At 41.6% G+C, this 15,488-nt stretch overlaps 1 protein-coding gene across 2 annotated transcripts in view; it reads right to left on the bottom strand.

The window, feature by feature from the left end:
- Nucleotides 1-4,751: 4,751 nt before the first annotated feature.
- The window catches only part of LOC135486433 (zinc finger SWIM domain-containing protein 8-like), a 32,772-nt gene continuing 22,035 nt past the window's right edge, over nucleotides 4,752-15,488 (bottom strand). For both annotated transcript variants that reach the window (XM_064769219.1, XM_064769226.1), the window contains exon 22: nucleotides 4,752-15,391. In XM_064769219.1, the coding sequence (XP_064625289.1) occupies nucleotides 15,169-15,391 (223 nt within the window). In that variant the 3' untranslated portion in view covers nucleotides 4,752-15,168. The remainder of the gene's footprint in view (nucleotides 15,392-15,488) is intronic.

Genomic DNA, 15,488 nt, shown 5'->3' with positions numbered 1-15,488 from the left:
ACCCAGACTGAATTAGGCCTGGCACCACCACTGTCTTTCCAGCAGGGTGAGAGAGATGAGACAGTCACAACTAGACCATCTCGAGCCAGGTACCTCCACTGCCTTGCCAACACGGTGAGAGAGATGAGACAGTCACATCCAGACTGAATCGGGCCTTGAACCTCCACTGCCTTACCAACACGATGAGAGAGATGAGACAGTCACAGCCAGTCTGAATCAGGCCTGGCAGCTCCACAGATGGCTAAAGAGAAGGCGAGACAGGCACAACAGAACCAAATCAACCCTGGCACCTCCACTGTCTTATCAATAGGGGGAGAGAGATGAGACAGTCACATCCAGACCAAATTAGGCCTGGAACCTCCACTGCCTTACAAACACCGGGAGGGAGATTATACATTCCCAACCAGACCGAATCAGGCTCGTCAGCTCCACATTGAGAGAAGGGCAGAGACAGTCGCACCTGGATCGAATGAGGCATATGACCTCCATGTGCTGTCTTGCAAACACAGTTAGATAGATGAGACAGTTGCAGACTGCCAAGAGGGCGGGGGAGAAAGCGAGACTGTCACACCTGGACCGAATCAGCCTGGCACCTCCATCGTCCTACGAAGATGGCGAGAAAGATAGTACAACAGTGATAGCCTGAGCGAATCAGGCCAGGTACCTTCACCGTCCTGCCAAGACGGCGAGAGAGAAGGTGGGACATTCACAACAGAAGCGAATCGGGCCTGGCAGTTCCACAGTCTTGCAAAGACGATGAGAGAGAAGGTGGGACAGTCACACATACACCGAATCGGGCTGTGACCTCCACGCACGCACTGTCTTGCCAACATGGTGTGAGAGATGAGACAGTCACAATCGGAATGATTTGCGCCTGATATCGACCTACAAACACAGTGTGGCAGTCACCACCAGGTCGAATCGGGACTGGCAGTGGCGAAGGAAAGGTGAGACAGGCACAACTGGACCGAATCAGCCATGGAACCTCCATCGTCCACCCAAGACGGCCAGGTACCTACATCTGGTGAGACAGTCACATCGAGACCGAATTGGGCATTGGACATCAAGGCACCGTCTTGCCAACATGATGTGAAAGATAATACGGTCTCATTGGTCAGAACAAATCGGGCCTGTCTGCCCCGCCGTCTTGCAAGGACTGCGAGAGAGAAGGTGAGACAGCCTGGACCGAATCGGGCCGGGCACCTATCGTCTCACCAAGATGGCGAAAGTGTGGATGGGACAGCCATAGCCTGAACGGATCGAGCCAGGTACCTCTACCCTCTTGCCAAACCGGCAAGACAGTTGCAGACTGGCAGCTCCGCGGCGAGAGAAGGTGAGACTGGCACAGCTGGACCTAATCAGGTCTGAGAGCTGTACAGGCGTACCAAGACGGCGGAAGAAAAGGCTAGGATGTCGCAACTGGACCGAATCAGGCTTGGCACATCCATCGTCCCGCCTAAATGGCGAGAAAGTGGGTGGGACAGCCATAGCCTGAACGAATCGGGTCAGGTACCTGCACCCTCTTGCCAAGACGGCGAGAGAGATGAGACAGTCACATCTAGACCGAATTGGGCATGGGACCTCTGCATACCGTCTTGCGAACATGGTGTGAGAGGTGAGACGGCCACAATGAGAACGAATTGAGCCCAGTAGCTCCACCGTTATGCAAACACAGTGAGAAAGATGAGACGGTTGCAGAATAACCGAATCAGACTTGGTACCACCACCACCCTGCCAAGATGGGGAAAAAGAGGCAGAGACTGTAATAGCCTGAACGAATCGGGCCAGGTAAAAGGAGAGACAGTCACATCTAGACCGAATCGGGCCTGGCGCCCTAACGTTCTGTCATGGTGTGAAAGATGAGACACGTAACGTGTTAGCAAGACGGTACCGAGACTGAAATGTTCAAGCTGTGACAGTCTCATCTTTCTCACCATGTTGGGCTAGACGGTTTAGCGACCAGGCCAAAATGGATGTGATTATGACTGTCTCATCTCTCTGATCGTGTTTGTTATGGTTGTGTCTCTTACGTGTTGGCAAGACGGTGGAGGTGCTTGGTCAATTCGTTCTGGTTGTCACTGTCTCACCACACGTAACGTGTGGGCAAGACAGTACCAGGCCTGAAATGGTCAAGGTGTGACTGTCTCATCTCTCTTACCATGTTGGGCAAGACGGTTTAGCGACCAGGCCCAAATGGATGCGATTATGACTGTCGCATCTCTCTGATCGTGTTTGTTATGGTTGTGTCTCCTGTATGTCTCTCACCATGACGGTACTGGGAGTTCCCCGGTCCAATTTGGTCCTGTTGTGACTGTCTCACCTTCTTTCTCAACGTTTTGGCAAGACGACAGAGGCTCCAGGTCCGATTTGATTGGTCTGTATCTGTCTTACCTGTCTTACGTGTTGGCTAGTCGGCGGAGGTACCTGGTCAATTCGTTTTGGTTGTAACTGTTTCACCTCATATAACGTCTTGGCAAGACGGCACCAGGCCAGAAATGGTCAAGCTGTGACTGTCTCATCTTTCTCACCATGGTGGGCAAGACGGTTTAGCGACCAGGCCCAAATGAATGTGATTATGACTGTCTCATCTCTCTGATCGTATTTGTTGTGGTTGTGTCTCCTTTCTCTCTCTCCCCTTGATTGTACGTGGAGGTTCCTGGTCCAATTTGGTCCTGTTGTGACTGTCTCACCATCTTTCTTAATGTTTTATCAAGACGACAGAGGCTCCAGGTCCGATTTGATCGGTCTGCAACTGTCTTACCTGTCTTACGTGTTGGCAAGACGGTGGAGGTGCTTGGTCAATTCGTTCTGGTTGTCACTGTCTCACCTTAGGTAACGTGTTGGCAAGACGGTACCAGGCCTGAAATGGTCAAGGTGTGACTGTCTCATCTCTCTCACTATGCAAGGCTAGACAGTTTAGCGACCAGGCCCAAATCGATGTGTTTATGACTGTCTTATCTCTCTGATCGTGTTTGTTATGGTTGTGTCTCCTGTATGTCTCTCACCATGACGGTACTGGGAGTTCCTAATTTGGTCCTGTTGTGACTGTCTCACCTTCTTTCTCAACGTTTTGGCAAGACGACAGAGGCTCCAGGTCCAATTTGATCAGTCTGCAACTGTCTTACCTGTCTTACGTGTTGGTAAGATACACCATAGACAGTCAGTCCGTTATCGGTAACGAAGTCGGCTGTCCTAGAGAGTTACACCACAGAGCCCCAGAGCTTTGTGGTCGGGGTGATGCCCTTTGGCCAGTAGTCCTCTCTATTCTTCATTAGGGAACAGGTCTGAAGCACATGAGCTTGAGTCTTGTCTCTAGTTCCGCATTCCGCACTGAGTAGATTCTCGTAAGCCTATTCTGTGGCGGTGTTTTCTGCGTCGGCAGTGCCCTGTTCGTGGACGGTAGATCATGACGAGATAGTCACAACCAGATCGAATCGGGCCTTGCAGCTCATCCGTCTTGCCTACACGATTGAAGACATGTGACAGTCACACCATACCTTATTATGTACAACCACACTTTTGCAAGCACGTTGTGAGAGATGAGACAGTATAAACAAGAACGAATTGGGCCAGGCAGCACGCACAGTGCATTGCAGGATGGTGGAGCTAGCAGGCCCGATTCGGTCTGGCTGACTGTCTCACCTCTCTCACCGTCTTGCCAGGTCGGTGGAGCTCCTAGGCCGTATTTGTTTGTGTTATTGTTTAGGTGATGACTGTCTCATCTATCTCACTGTGTTTGCAACAGGAGCTTCCTGGTCAAGACGGTGAGTGAGAAGGCGAGTCAGTCACACCTGGACTGAATTGGGCAAGGTACCTCAACATACCGTCCTGCCAACATGGTGAGCGAGATAAGACAGTCACAACCGGAATGCATCGAGCTTGGCAGCACCACTGTCTTGCAAACAAAGCGAGATAGATGAGACAGTCCTAGCCTGAACGAATTGGGATGAGACAGTCACAGCATATTGAGCCTGGCTGCTCCTAACCGTCTTGCCAACAGTGTGAGAAAGATGAGATGGTTGCAGACTGGTCGAATCCTGCCTGGCAGCTGCACCGTCTTGCCAAGCTGGCGAGAGAGATGAGACAGTCATAACCAGGTCGATTTGGGCCTGGCAGCTACACCATCAGTGCACTGTCAGAGAGATGAGCAATACAGTATCAGCCAGATCACATCTTGCCTCTTTGGCACCTCCACTGTCTTTCGAAGAGGGTGAGAGAGCTGAAACGTAGACAGTCACACCTGGAGAAGTACATCCACCGTCTTGCCAACATGATGAATTCAGTTAGATAGTCACAACCTGACACCTGACACCTGACAGAGTGGCAGCTGAACCAGCTTACAAACACAGTGATATAGATGAGAGTCATAACCTGAACGGATATGGCCTGGCAGATCCTCAGTTCCGCCGGCATGTTGAAGTGGATGGAGCAGCCCTCACTAGACAGAATCTGACCTGGCACCTCTCCACTAGATTGTCAGCACAGTCAGAGAGATGAGACAGCCACAACCAGACTGAATTTCACCAGGTACTTTGACCGTCTGGCCAACATAATGTGAGAGATGAACAGTCACAACCAGATTGAATCGGGCCAGGCAATGCGCTGTGAAGGGGAGACAGCCAAATTGAGCCTGGCACCTCCATCGTCTTGCCAACACGGTGAGAGATGAGCACCACCCTCCTGATCCTGATTTTTGTACAGAGACCTGCCAGTGCAGTTATTCTTTCTTAAATGAATCACAGAAGACGAGGTTCATTTTCCATAGAAGACTTTATTCTAAAGACAAGAACTACACATGTTCCTGACAAAACACTCACATTGCTTCATCGTAAAATGAAACCACTACAATTTTTGGTGGTCGTTTTTATTTTTTTGAATTATTAAAGGAATATATTATAATTTTAAGGACGAAGTTAAATACACAAATAAATAAACAATGCAATATACATAGTGCAACAAGGAGTGAGTAACTTTAAAATTGTAAATCTCGATGACCTACGGGGAAAACTGAGGTGGAAACAGTCTGGGTACTCAAGCCCATCAATACGACATTTTCTTAATAACTATTGACATGTAAACTGGAATACAATATTATATTTGTTGTTATAAAAGTCCTCTAACACCAAAACCATACTACCATGATACTGCATTACATAATGCTAAATCAGATGTGTACACATTCAGATTACTTAAACTGCAGTTTGAAAATTGGTGAAAATGTTTAGTCTTGTTATAAACTTACTCAGAATAATCAGATTCGCCTTAGTGAAAATGATTGAAGCAGAGGTTTTGTTAATTTATTCCCGCCTTGTTAATACCATTTCCTCTCTCCCCAAGTTGCTCTTGGCTCTGCAGATGTCAAAAGAACATCTCCAAAATCAAGAACCTTCTGTTTCATATCATCTCAAGATTCAGGTGCGTCTATAATCTGAGAGATATTTTGTTTTCATTCAGCAATCTTTCCTACAGAGGGAGGGGGAGCGGGGAGGGAGGGGGGGACATGTTCTCTCTCAAAAAGCCAAAAGATGGAAATTCGGTGATTTTGAGAAGGACATTGCCCCAATAGCAAACAATTAAAACTAGGTTAGTGGAGTTTAACACTTGCTGCAAACTGGATAAAAAGTCATCGAGATGCCAAGGATCTAAATGTGTACATGTCATTCCTCAGAAACAAGACCTTCATTACAATATCAGCAGAGGAATCATCCAAATTGCCAACACCGATGGGACTGATGGTGGATTTTCTTGCCTAAATCGCAGCAAAGAACTGTCAAAATTAACTGACTTGACAATTCATCGGAAAGCTTACGATGAGCTGTCTGACATGTCACCCTTCCATGTTTGAGTGAAATTACACAGCGTCTGAGACCATTTCAAAGCAGCCCCAGACTATTAAAACAGGGCTAGGAGTTGTAGCAGGAGGTTGTGATGGACGGCACCAAAGTAGGTCCAGGGTTCAGAGGGTGGCTATGAGATGCAACAGAAAAGTGCGCAAATGTACCATGAATAGTTTGAGTTCATTTGTGCATTCATATTTATAGCGACTCTGAACGAGACAATAATGTTGGCACAGCAATACCTCCAGTTACTCCTTCCTCCCTTTAATCAATCTGGAATACCCATACTAGATGTCCGTTGGCCTTCGCTGATATTATAATGAGGAGGATAAAGCACTATGTATTACAGACACAGCAGGGTTGTAAACAATGGAAGCCATCCGAGATCTTCAAGCCTCTGTACTCAAAATACTACTCATTGCTAAAATAAACTCACCAACAGTCAGGCCAAGTGTATCTAATCATATGTTTCACCTACAAAATTATCATCAATCCTCAGTACTACTTTCAGGGTTTTTCTCCTCTAGAAGTATAGGCCAAGTACGAGACTTCAGTGCGTGTAATGGTACATCCAACCTAAATAATAGCAATTCTGGCATTATTTTGATGCCCTTCAATTTGCTTCAACAAGTTTTTCCCAAAAATACAAATATTTCATAAACATCCTATACCTCACCTTGGAATCACTTTTGGTGCATTAATTTGAACTTTTTCCCCAGGATTGGACTTACATGGACGAAACCTTAGAACTAAACACACATGGCCTGAAATGAATAATTCATGAATGCAAAATACAATATGCAGGAAGGACTAACCCACACCACACTACTAACCTCTAGCAGGTTAAACAACTTTTTAAACTCCAGGTTCATGTTGAAAATGGGGGCGCATACCAGTGGCATATCTGAAAATTCCCCCAACGAGCAGGCATACAGAGTCTGCATGGTAATAAAATAAAATTGCTCAGAAGGGGAATTCTAAAATAATTAATTTTTAGTAATAAGCACAGGTTCAGTAAAATTTTGCTCACCCATTTTGAAAAATAGAATACATAGGCAGCGAAAGGTAGAGGATAGGTATCAAAATCACCCTTCATTTTTTGGAATATTAAAAAAATTCTAGCTTTTAATTGTTATCTTTTTTCAGAAGAACATGCCTATCCAAGAAAACTGAATCTGGAGGTCAAAAGATCTGCACTGAAATAAAATATGCAACAGTATGATTCACTTGGAACTCCGAAATAGTTTGCATAGAGGATGATTTGTTTGATGAAATGTCATTAGGGTGGTTTACAGGAATAAATAGAAGATGTAATCAGCACAGTGATGTTTGTGATTAAAAGGAATTCATCTGTTTTTCTCACGAGTTATGGTTAATATTTCAGTTTCTTTAATAACATTATGTCCATGTCGTGTCCAAGCCAAGGTCCAGTTCATAACTGGACCTTTTCTCAACTTTTCTAAATGACCTCAAGTGACTAGAGAAAAGGCTTGAACAAAAGGAGAAAATGGTGTTTCAACAGAGCAGTTGGTGCATTTTTGTACTAAGTTCTGCTCTCAACACCGTAGTTTGTGCTACACCAAAGTTTTCACCAAAACTATTTCGATACTCAGCCAACTGAGTTTTACCACTGAAAGTTTTTCCAAATCTTTTATACCATTTATGCGCTGAATAAGAAGTCCCAAAGTGAACCACATGTTACACATCAAAACCTAAATATCTGGAGGTTTCCCTAAGCTACATTTCATTATAGAATACAGTAATCAACATGCTAGAAAAATATATTTTAAAGTAAATGACCTAGTTTTCCCCGACGGAGCGGCTGGATGGATGGAGGGTTATACCGATTCATCATGTTTATAAACATGAAGAAATAAAAACATCTACACAACACGAACGTGATTACAATACAACATTGATAAAACGACTACATCTGTAAACGTAGAAGAATGAGGTCCATAATGGCTATAACAATAGTCCCAAGGTCAACTGAGTTGTCTTTTTTAAATTTCACCTATTGAATTTTTAGACAGAAATTGATCCTGTCCATCTCCTGAATGACTCTTTGTCTTAGGTGAGGTGTTAAAAAAACCCTTCTAATTTCAGTTATCATCATAAAAGTTTGGCTGATTTCGAAAATGAAAATGAATATGGTAAAATATAACCTCAAGCCAACTGGATTTCGAGGTCCCTCTTGATGGGCTCGGGTTTGTTTTAATGTCAGAGACTGAAAAACGTGGAGTTATTAAACTTTGTCCAAATTCTGATTAATCTTCTCACTTCAGGAACAATCTCTGCTACATTGCACAGATACATGTAACAACACAATACTAAAGGGTGAAAAAGAAAACATGACAACATCACTGACCATTCAGAACAAAATGGAAGAATGAAATAAATGAGGTATAAAGCTTTCCCAATGCACTTAGAAAGATGCAGAACCCCCCCCCCCCCCCTGCATGCTGGAGGATGCAGTAATACGCTCTGCATCCAGGACTATGCAGATTTTAATACAAGAACATTAACATATCCCAAGAAAGCCCCAGCCCCCCACCCCCCCTGCATCCAAGAGAATGCAGTAATAAGTTCTGCATCCAGGAATGTGCAGATTTTAATACAATGGAATAATTCCTCTCACATAAATAACCCACCAATCAAGCAGGCAACACTCTCCTCAAAATGAAAGTTTTTTAATACAGCACATTCTTCAAGAAGAGAGGTCCACACACCTACGTGTAGAAGTGTCAGAAATGACCCCGATTCCATCAAAGGTGGAACGACTGCATCAGCAGGACACAGTTTTTCAAAGTTGGTGAGTTTGTTAAAGAATTCAAACAGTCACTGCCACAAGAGAAACATTACACCCAACACCCTCTTCCCTGTCACATCTGTAGTCCAAGTCTTTAGATTCCCACTTGAACTGGAGCCAACTGTATACAGCAGTGTGCAATTGGCACAGCTCTAGTTAGGGTGAAATAGATGGTACCAGCTGGTCTTCCAAGGTTTTCAAAGGAGGAGTAACACCTTGATTTTTTTTCACCCAACAAGAATGTTATGAATGTCAAAATCTGCAACCTAACGTATAGATCTTACCTTCAGAACTTAAGTCAGAAGTGTTTGAAGTCATGTCAACACACAGGATGACCATGTGCTTGATATCAATGGTTTATTTTGTATTTTTCAACAGTCATATTTAAGAATGAACTCACTTATCTGTTCATAATCTTCTTGTTGAGTCAATAAAGGCATGCAAATGTAAAAATCCCCTTAACAAAAATAACTCTAATAAACATTCTCCTAAAATACTGTTAAAAGTCTAACCACCATCCAACCAGCCGTTATAGTCAATCAAGACTGACACTTTCTTTCCACTTTACGCATATATAACTCTATCGAAAAAACATACTCAACAAAAAGAAACAGCTCAACAATTATAAGTATGAATGATAAAGTGTCAAAAATCTGTAGTATAAAAATTGATATCATTTCATATAGGTCCACCATCAGACTTCTCAATAACTCCCGATTATCTTGATTCATATCAAGATTTTTTCCATATAATTCTTTAATTTTTCGTTAAAATATTCCATCCAATTTTCGGCTAGTCTCTATAGAATAATACGAAAAATATATATATAATTAGCCTGGTGATAATAACTAACAGTGGTATGCTATGCATAGACATTATACAAACTAGTAGCGTATAGAGTTTTACCAAGTAAATTTGTTTTCTAATACTTGTGATATTATGGTGGGCCACTGTAACACTTGCAAATAATACTCCGACAAATTGAGTCTGGGAGAAAATCCAATTCGATCTTGATGAAAAGTTAATATTTTTGAGTGGATGCAGTAATCCACATTTATGGCATTGGAAACCTATTTTGGACTGAAAATTATCTAGAAGGTGACTTTTATTCACTTTAAAATGCCATCATCCAAACATATTGATTTAATCGTGTACATGTCAAATTGATACAGTGTGCAAGGTGAACTCGAACAGTGAACGGATATTATCCCCAAACATCAGACATTTCAATTCAGACATTATTAAAAACCCATCGCTTTGAACATTTAGTATTTTGTCAAAGATCCTTTAAATGGACCAAAAAAGATCGAAAAGTGTGCTTTATAAATATGGTGTGCATGAATGGTAAGCAATATGACATGTACGGCACAAAATCAGCATTTATCAACCCCCCCCCTCAACCCTACGGTGCAGGACACCGATGCACTGCAACTTGATGCAGAAAATTTAAACTGCTGGGGAGACCACAATGAAGGTTGCTACAGGCCCACTGAAATTTGAAAATGCCTCATGATAAAGAACGTGTGTGTTACAACCAAATCAGTTTCGACCAAAAAAGGGTAAAACAACATAATATAAGGCAAAGTTGTACAATTAAAGGACCAGTACAATTATAGCACCTGCAGTGTAGAAAACAGCAGGCAGGCCACAGTAATGCACACAAAGGCTAAAATGAACCGGGGCTAAAATTGTAACACCTTACCTTACCGATATCTAAAATGGCAGACATTTTGGATGGAAACATTGTAAGCCATTATGTAACAACAATATGTGTTCAGGATTCAATAGTTTTGGACTCGTTGATGATGCATATATTACCAGTTGGAAGTAATCAATTCAATTACTGGAAAATCCTGTTTCAGGGAAGGTAAACTGAGAAAACTTTTCTACAAGAAAACGCTGTAAACAGACAGTCCAGTAATTGATTGACCAATACACGCTTTTAAAAAAACATCCTCACTTCAACTCATATCCACTTTAGGACAGGTCCAAAGTGGACCTTCTGCTTTATCTTATGTACAGCGCCCATATCTTATACTGAGCCAAGACATATCTTAGTAACGAGTCGATTCCAATTCGCGAGTCAAATTACCTTCTGTTGGAAAATCTTATGAGCGTATCCAGGTTCCTATTAAAGAAATCCATATAACTTCCAGTAAAATAGTTAATTTTTATGTAGTGTGAGCTTTTAAATGAGTATCGATATTTTTTTCTTGAGCAAAAGTAAGGTAGGCGCTTAACAAAGCTCCAGTTCAACCATCAAGTTCTGGTTTTTGACGGTACGTGTACGTGAAACAGTACAAGACAACCTCACTGCTAAAGCACCCAACAAACAAGTGATTTTATATCCCTGCGACCTGCAATCATGAATGCATGCAACAAAAATTTCTTGTTTGCAATGGTCCGGTTTTACCCGCAGACAGCTCGTACCATTTTCTAGCAGTTCTTAACAAGAAACCCGTCAGGAGAGTACGCAAGGGGCAGAAAAGATTGTCAAAGGCCCGAGTCAGGACAACTGTTCAACCAACAATTTATTGTTGGAATAGACAACAACTGGCCTATCCACGACCTCTGAAAAACTTGTCTCTTTCTTGCATATGAAAAGCAGACACAAAAGAACTAATGAGAATCCCAAGATTTTAACTGGAACTTGTCAAAGGCCCGAGTCAGGACAACTGTTCAACCAACAATTTATTGTTGGAATAAACAACAACTGGCCTATCCACGACCTCTGAAAAACTTGTCTCTTTCTTGCATATGAAAAGCAGACACAAAAGAACTAATGAGAATCCCAAGATTTTAACTGGAACTTGTCAATCTACAAGAGACAAGATGGTCTTCTCAATGTAAATGCAATCTGCATGAATTCTATTGGGCTATGCAATATGGTTGTTAACTGGTCTCTGGGCTATAGTACCACCACAAATAAATGCACTTACGGAACCTCTGTACAGTCGCACACCAAGCCCTGGGCGAGAAAATGAATCAGAAATACTTTTCATTGATAGACTTGAAAGGAGACGAAGCTTTAGATAGAAATGAGTCGACACCACTCATAATTTCATGACCTGTTGATGGCATGCCGTGAGAATGATTACTCTGGAGAAGTTTGTAGAACTACCTCCATCGCAGAGGTGGTCATAATTGAAGTCATGGAAGAGGATGATTGTAATACTACTCACTGTGCTGTGCTACAATATTTAGATTTACTGATAACCAGTAGTTTTTAATGCCGTTACGTAACCAGGCATAAGTCAAACGACTGCCAAGCTTTTGGAACACGAGAAGAATGGAAGATTTGGGAAGTGACGCACCTCACACATTCTCTCAGGCCACCTGTACCAACAGAACTTTCCTTAAATGGAAACTGTAGAATTGCATCAAGGAGAAAGTGTAGCTAGAATGAATGAAATTATCTTTATTTCTCTCGCAGTGCCTTGGTGGGACAACATAGACAATCCAAGAAGCACTGAATCTTGGAAGATATTATAAAGCAAACTGTATTTCAACCTGAACTGAACGAAACAGACATGAAGTAATTAAGTGTGCACCAGGTGCTTGGTTCAGTTCAGGATGAAATAAATATTCTGTGAAAGATTTGAGATACAAGAACTGAACCGGTCATTGGGTGAATGACCAAGAAAAAAAGAAACCTGTGCAAATATGAAACCTACTTTTAATTGAAAGTGACTGACTTTTTAATGGCCCCACAGAGATCCCTCTCCCCATGGCAAAAGAAAATTCTTAATAACTGTGACTCAATAAATTAGTGGGTAAATCTCATTTCTGATCAAAACTCAATCCAAATCATAAAACCATTAAATCTTTCGCATATATCTCATTCGTTTTCAATTAAAATATTCATTAGTCAATTCATCTGATCTGTCATCAACCACGATTTATCAAAATCACTGATCAATTCTTATCTGTTTGTCAAAACAGTGAAAAACTCCAACACCCATCTTGTGAAGTACTGTTAACTACTACTTTCACCAAGCCTTAATATCTTTAGGCCAAAACTATCTATACTCTTCTCATAACCTGACTTGCACCTGCAGTCACCAACTTGATATTTTCCCGATTTAAGACATCATCTTGATGTCATGCAAGAAATACATCATTCTTGTTTATACCACCCTGATATCATGCATGATTCACGTCATTTGAAGATACCACCTTGATATCATGCAAGACAGAATTCATTATTGCAGATACCACCTTGATATCATGCAAGACAGAATTCATTGTTGCAGATACCACCTTGATATCATGCAAGACAGAATTCATGGTTGCAGATACCACCTTGATATCATGCAAGACAGAATTCATGGTTGCAGATACCATCTTAGTAGCATGCAAGACTAACTTCACTCATGCAGATACCACTGAGATAACATGCAAGACTGAGGTCACTCTGGTAACAAGCAAGACTGACTTCATTCTTGCAGATACCACATCGGTAACAGGCCGGATTGACTTTATTCTTGCAGATACCACTTTGACAGCATGCGAGACTGAAGTCATTTGCAGCTTCGACTTTCATTCCTCCACACATCCGCTACAACTCTGCAGAATCAGTCTTTGTGTGGAATGCACTTGCTTCTCAACAAGCCTTTTAGCTCGCCTAAGACACCTCTACACTTCCAAAGGTTTAATACATAAACCAAACATTTCACAATCCAACCTCATCTCCAGAAACTTATCAACCAGTTCCTAAACTCTCAAGTACACAAGCACTAAATAAGCAGTACAATTAATACCTGTTACTTAGTGAAATGCACAAGCCAATCGCATGATACTCGCCACACAATTAACAGACAACCTAGCGCACATGTTTTTAAACAATTTTTAAATCCGTTTATTTTGTTTTTATATTTTGAGTTTTTTGTATAGTATAAAGTGATATACAATAGTCTGTACAAAGTGTTTCTGAAATAGGTATTTACAGCGCAGTCACTATGAACTAACCTCAATACATCTCACATCAACACTGGAGTTGGTCCCTGCTGCTGAACACAAGATACAAAACGTGTCAGAAGTTACACTAGACAAACTCCAGGGTCAAAACGGAGATCCTTTGCGACAAACCACACTCCAGATGCTTAAGAAAATGTAAATGTATTACACAGGTCATACCAGTTTATACCTTGGAACTAGTTTTTGCTCGAGGCCTTTTCATACTGATTGCACTGGAGATAACAACAGCAAAGGAGATTTCTCAGTCAAACCACCAGGCTAGTCGAACCAAGGGAGAAATGGAAGAAAGTGAGGTCACTCACTGGGATTAATGGGTTGTGAGAAGAAATTAGTATTTAAGCACCCCATGAGGAACACCAATCATTTCTAGCCTGCTCAGTTTAAACTAGAGCAAGCCCATCAATCCGAGCCCTTTTTTAGGACTTCTCTCAAAAGAACTGCAATCTTGGATCAGAAGAGTCGGCATTTTTCAAAGACATATCAGACAGTATCGTTTAAAATGTTTCAACACAACCAAATACTGTAATCAACATTTGTAATTTGAATATATAAATAATTTATCATCTTGAAGACCATGCAAACTGACTGAAGATACTGAATTTTGTGCTTCAGCGGCAATATTTTCTTGCCAAAGAACTGAAAAGCGATGGAGTGGTCTCAGCTTCTGAGCCCCAGATGCATGAAAACCCACCTTTGAAGAAAATTTTAAAGGTTTTTCACTACATTTTAGCCTTTTTCTATTAACTTTTAGTAAAGAAGCTATTACTTTCACCAACTTAATGACCATATATGTCCTTTCTAACAGCTGAACCCTATGTTTCATCATAACCCCTTTGTACACGAGCAATTATTGGACCCATTACTCAAATACCAAATTTTCTTTTTCAGGAATATTTCTATCAAGTATAGAGTAATCTAATCTATAAGTATAGATTTCAAGTAAAGTATTAATCTATAGCATTGATCTACAATAGTATAGATTAATCTATACTTGGTTATATAAAGTGTGGCACGATTCTTTATCGAACATGCCGTAATTTATACCTTAATTCCATTTTCTCCCGATATATACACATTATTTCCATCCGATAATTTATGAAATAATACTTAAATGCGACAGGTGGTAACATAATGCTGGTTTGATAAAATATCATTTTTTCCCATCCTTCGGCAAATAAGAATATTCAAAGAGAAATTTCAAACTGCATTTTTCAACTTTTTGAAAATTTCTGTCAGAATACCTGAGTTTTCTATTGGAAAACCCCCACTCTACAACCATAATGGGTCAATCCCTAACACAAAATGCATTAGAATGGATTGTCCCATTACAACTTTAAGGTGTTTATACAAAGGAGTCGATAAATCTGCGACCTTTTGACTTTCCATGAGAGGCCCTTTCCCGTCTTTACAAACTATTCTGGAACGCCAACATCCGCCCACCTGGGAATGAATTCAAAAGTCTGGATGACTAATTTTTCAGTCCTTGACAACATCCTACCAAACAATGAAATTCTAGAAAAATAAAATTCCCTAAAAACGCTATCATTAAGATATGTTGACGGTCGCTAATCCATTGACTATCCTCTGCCATAACTCCTTCTTGCAGAATTTCGACTTGCGTAAGTTCATTAGTAAATCGTTAAACTGGACCATTCCTCCGGGCGTCATACTGCAGAACGCGTTCCTAGCGCTACAGATGATGCTCACGAACTCATCGTACTCAGCTTGAGTGATGTGACTGATCCGCTGATGACTACACTGAATAAACCTGCAACAGAACGACAACAATTAGTATCCAAGCAGGTGAGGAGGCCTGAGTGCAATTTTTCCTGCAACTGCATTTTGTCTCTTGCAGTAACTGGTAA

This window comes from Lineus longissimus, chromosome 1, assembly GCF_910592395.1.
Source record: "Lineus longissimus chromosome 1, tnLinLong1.2, whole genome shotgun sequence".
In the NCBI taxonomy this organism is placed as follows: domain Eukaryota; kingdom Metazoa; phylum Nemertea; class Pilidiophora; order Heteronemertea; family Lineidae; genus Lineus; species Lineus longissimus.
The sequence above is the reverse complement of the archived record's forward strand: the minus strand, read 5'-3'. Positions and strand labels throughout refer to the sequence as shown.